This window comes from Nannobrachium achirus, assembly GCF_963921795.1.
Source record: "Nannobrachium achirus genome assembly, contig: SCAFFOLD_472, whole genome shotgun sequence".
Lineage (NCBI taxonomy): Eukaryota > Metazoa > Chordata > Actinopteri > Myctophiformes > Myctophidae > Nannobrachium > Nannobrachium achirus.
The window spans coordinates 35506-38518 of record NW_027665068.1 but is presented as its reverse complement, the minus strand read 5'-3'; the positions used below and the strand labels follow the sequence as shown (position 1 = coordinate 38518).

At 40.3% G+C, this 3013-nt stretch overlaps 1 protein-coding gene across 1 annotated transcript; it reads left to right on the top strand.

Annotated features, from left to right (window-relative positions):
• Positions 1-51: 51 nt before the first annotated feature.
• LOC308280636 (DLA class II histocompatibility antigen, DR-1 beta chain-like) lies at positions 52-2681 on the top strand (the record flags this gene model as incomplete). The annotated part of the gene is made up of 5 exons (XM_080754964.1): positions 52-216; positions 953-1020; positions 1271-1384; positions 2096-2123; positions 2604-2681. Coding segments are annotated over 4 exons (373 nt in total), but the record flags the coding sequence as incomplete, so codon positions are not given.
• Between the last annotated feature and the right edge of the window lie 332 nt (positions 2682-3013).

The following is a 3013-nucleotide window of genomic DNA, read 5'->3' as shown; positions in this document are numbered from 1 at the left end:
AGTGGAGCCCTATGTGAGACTGAGCTCAGTGACACCCCCTGGTGGAAGCAGCCATACAGTGACGCTGAAGTGCAGCATCTATGGCTTCTATCCTAAACTGATCCTGGTCACATGGCTGAGAGACGGAGAGCCAATCACCTCTGGTGTGTCCGACACTGAGCTGGCTGATGGAGACTGGTACTACCAGCACCACTCCTACCTGGAGTACACACCCAGGTACACACCTAATACACACCAATAAAATACACACCTCTATACCAGCAACACTCCTACCTGGAGTACACACCCAGGTACACACCTAATACACACCAATACATAGAAATACACACCTTTATACCAGCACCACTCCTTCCTGGAGTACACACCCAGGTACACACCTAATACACACCAATACATAGAAATACACACCTCTATACCAGTACCACTCCTTCCTGGAGTACACACCCAGGTACACACCTAATACACACCAATACATAGAAATACACACCAGTACCTAATACACACCAATACATAGAAATACACACCTCTTTACCAGTACCACTCCTTCCTGGAGTAGGCCTACACACCCAGGTACACACCTAATACACACCAATACATAGAAATACACACCTCTACTACCAGTACCATGTTTTACTTGGGTTAAAGTACAATTATCAAATACGGCAATGTATAGAAATACTCTGTTACAAGTAGAAGTCAAGTCACATTACAGAGTATCAATGATTCTTTTGTATTTAAAAACATTTGTATATTGTTTTCCTTTTTCAAAAACACATTATTATAGGCTATTCGAGGAGTAGCATTATTGAAAGTCATCGTGTGTGTGTGTGTGTGTGTGTGTGTGTGTGTGTGTGTGTGTGTGTGTGTGTGTGTGTGTGTGTGTGTGTGTGTGTGTGTGTGTGTGTGTGTGTGTGTGTGTGTGTGTGTGTGTGTGTGTGTGTGTGTTTTACAGATCAGGAGTGAAGATCTCATGCATGGTGGAACTCCCTGTCCTGACTGAGCCTAAGATAGTGGACTGGGGTCAGTTGTACTCTACTGTACTTTACTGTAATGTACTGTACTTTACTGTAGTCTACTGTACTTTACTGTAATCTACTGTAGTGTTTCCCAAACTGCTTAGCTCAAGACCCAAAAGAGAAATGAGACGTTTGTTTTAAAATGTATTTAATATTTTTTTAAATAAACACATTTTTTGGGGGGGAAGGGGGAAATATTTTGAAATTATTATTATGTATAATGTAATACTAGTGTTTGGTTGTTGTATTGTCAGATGACTCCATGCCAGAGGCAGACAAGAACAGGATCGCCATCGGAGCATCAGGTCTGGTTCTGGGTCTGGTCTTGTTCCTGTCTGGATTCATCTACTACAAGTGGAAGAAACAAGGTCATTAACCTGTTTAATTAACTGATTTACTACCACTGGAAGAAACAAGGTCATTTGCATGTTTAATTAGCATGTTTAATTAACTGATTTACTACCACTGGAAGAAACAAGGTCATTAACATGTTTAATTCATTAATTTACTGCCAGTGGAAGAAACCAGGTCTGAGTTGTATTTCTGCCCGATCTCGAACCGGCGGGTCGAAAATGTGTGCTAATTGATTGGGCCGGGTTCAGGCTGCAATGAAGATTTTAAGTGTATTATATGAACGGCAGTGCAGTCCATGTGGTGCTGAGCCTGTGCTGACTGCTGAGTGCTGACAGTGATGCTGATGACTGGGTTTTAATGGAGGCTACAATCAGGCAGCAGAGGAAACCTGTTGTTGCCAATGACCTGCAGGTTGGAGTGGCTGCTGCTTGTAATTGCATCCTGATTTCTGCTGAATTGCACACTGTTGTTGTGCACCGAAAAGCCAAGCTCACTGAAGCTCACAATGCATCGTAATCCTAAGATGTCCTGAACTTGTCGCATGTCGCTGTTCTGCAACACCCTGAACTTATATAACTCTGGATCAAAGTTGTAAACCTGATTATAATTTAATCTATAACTTGACCTTTCTGTCTGTCTGTCTGTCTGTCTGTCTGTCTGTCTGTCTGTCTGTCTGTCTGTCTGTCTGTCTTTCTGTGTTTTAACCATCTCTCCTCTTCTACCAGGACGTGTTCTGGTGCCGTCAAACTGAAGGTGAGAATCTTTAGACTTCCTCTTCCTGTTAGACACAAACACATCTTTATAAAACTTTAATTTATTTAATAAATGTAATGTGAGTTTTATTAAAAGCACGAGTGCAAACCATATTAAACACATTAAATTAAATTATATTAATTACAGTATGAATTTGAATTCATCCAATCAACTTGAATTTTAACTGGTTACATTTTTCATACAGTTAATAAAGTCTAATTCAGGGGTTCAGGGACCCTCATCGTTCAAATGGACCCTTATAGGTCTGTAACTCTGAGAGTGTACAAATGGAACCAAATGGACTCTCTCAGGTCTGTAACTCTGACAGTGTATTTCTTTTCCACTCACAGAGTTATGGGGGTTCTTTAACATTAACATTTCTCAAACACTAAAAAGTTTGAGAGACACTGGTCTTATTCTTAATGCTTCATTGTATTTTCATGCATTGTTCTAAGTAACAGCATCTTTGTGTTTTCACAGATGCAGACAGTCATTGCTGACCCCTGGTGAAGAAAGGAGGAACTTTACATCTGTCCAAGCTTTGAAATACTAACAGCATTACAATGATGATTTAACCACTTTAACCCTATAAACTTCACTGTACCATGAATAGAAGAAGACAGTCAATTTACCATCTGACTCTGTGTTGAGATGTGATGTGAGCTAATTTGATAAAAGTGTGACTTTTAACAATTTACAGCCTATGGTCACCAGGTTGAAAGTAGTTACTGTAACCACACAAACCATAGTAGGGACCATATTCTGGGCATAATATTATGCAAACATTAGACAAAAATAGAACATTCAGCAGAAATTTCCCACCTACAAGTTTGGCTACTGTCGGCAAATAAATTTGGTGTAGAGGGGAAAAGGAAAGTACAGACCCCTGA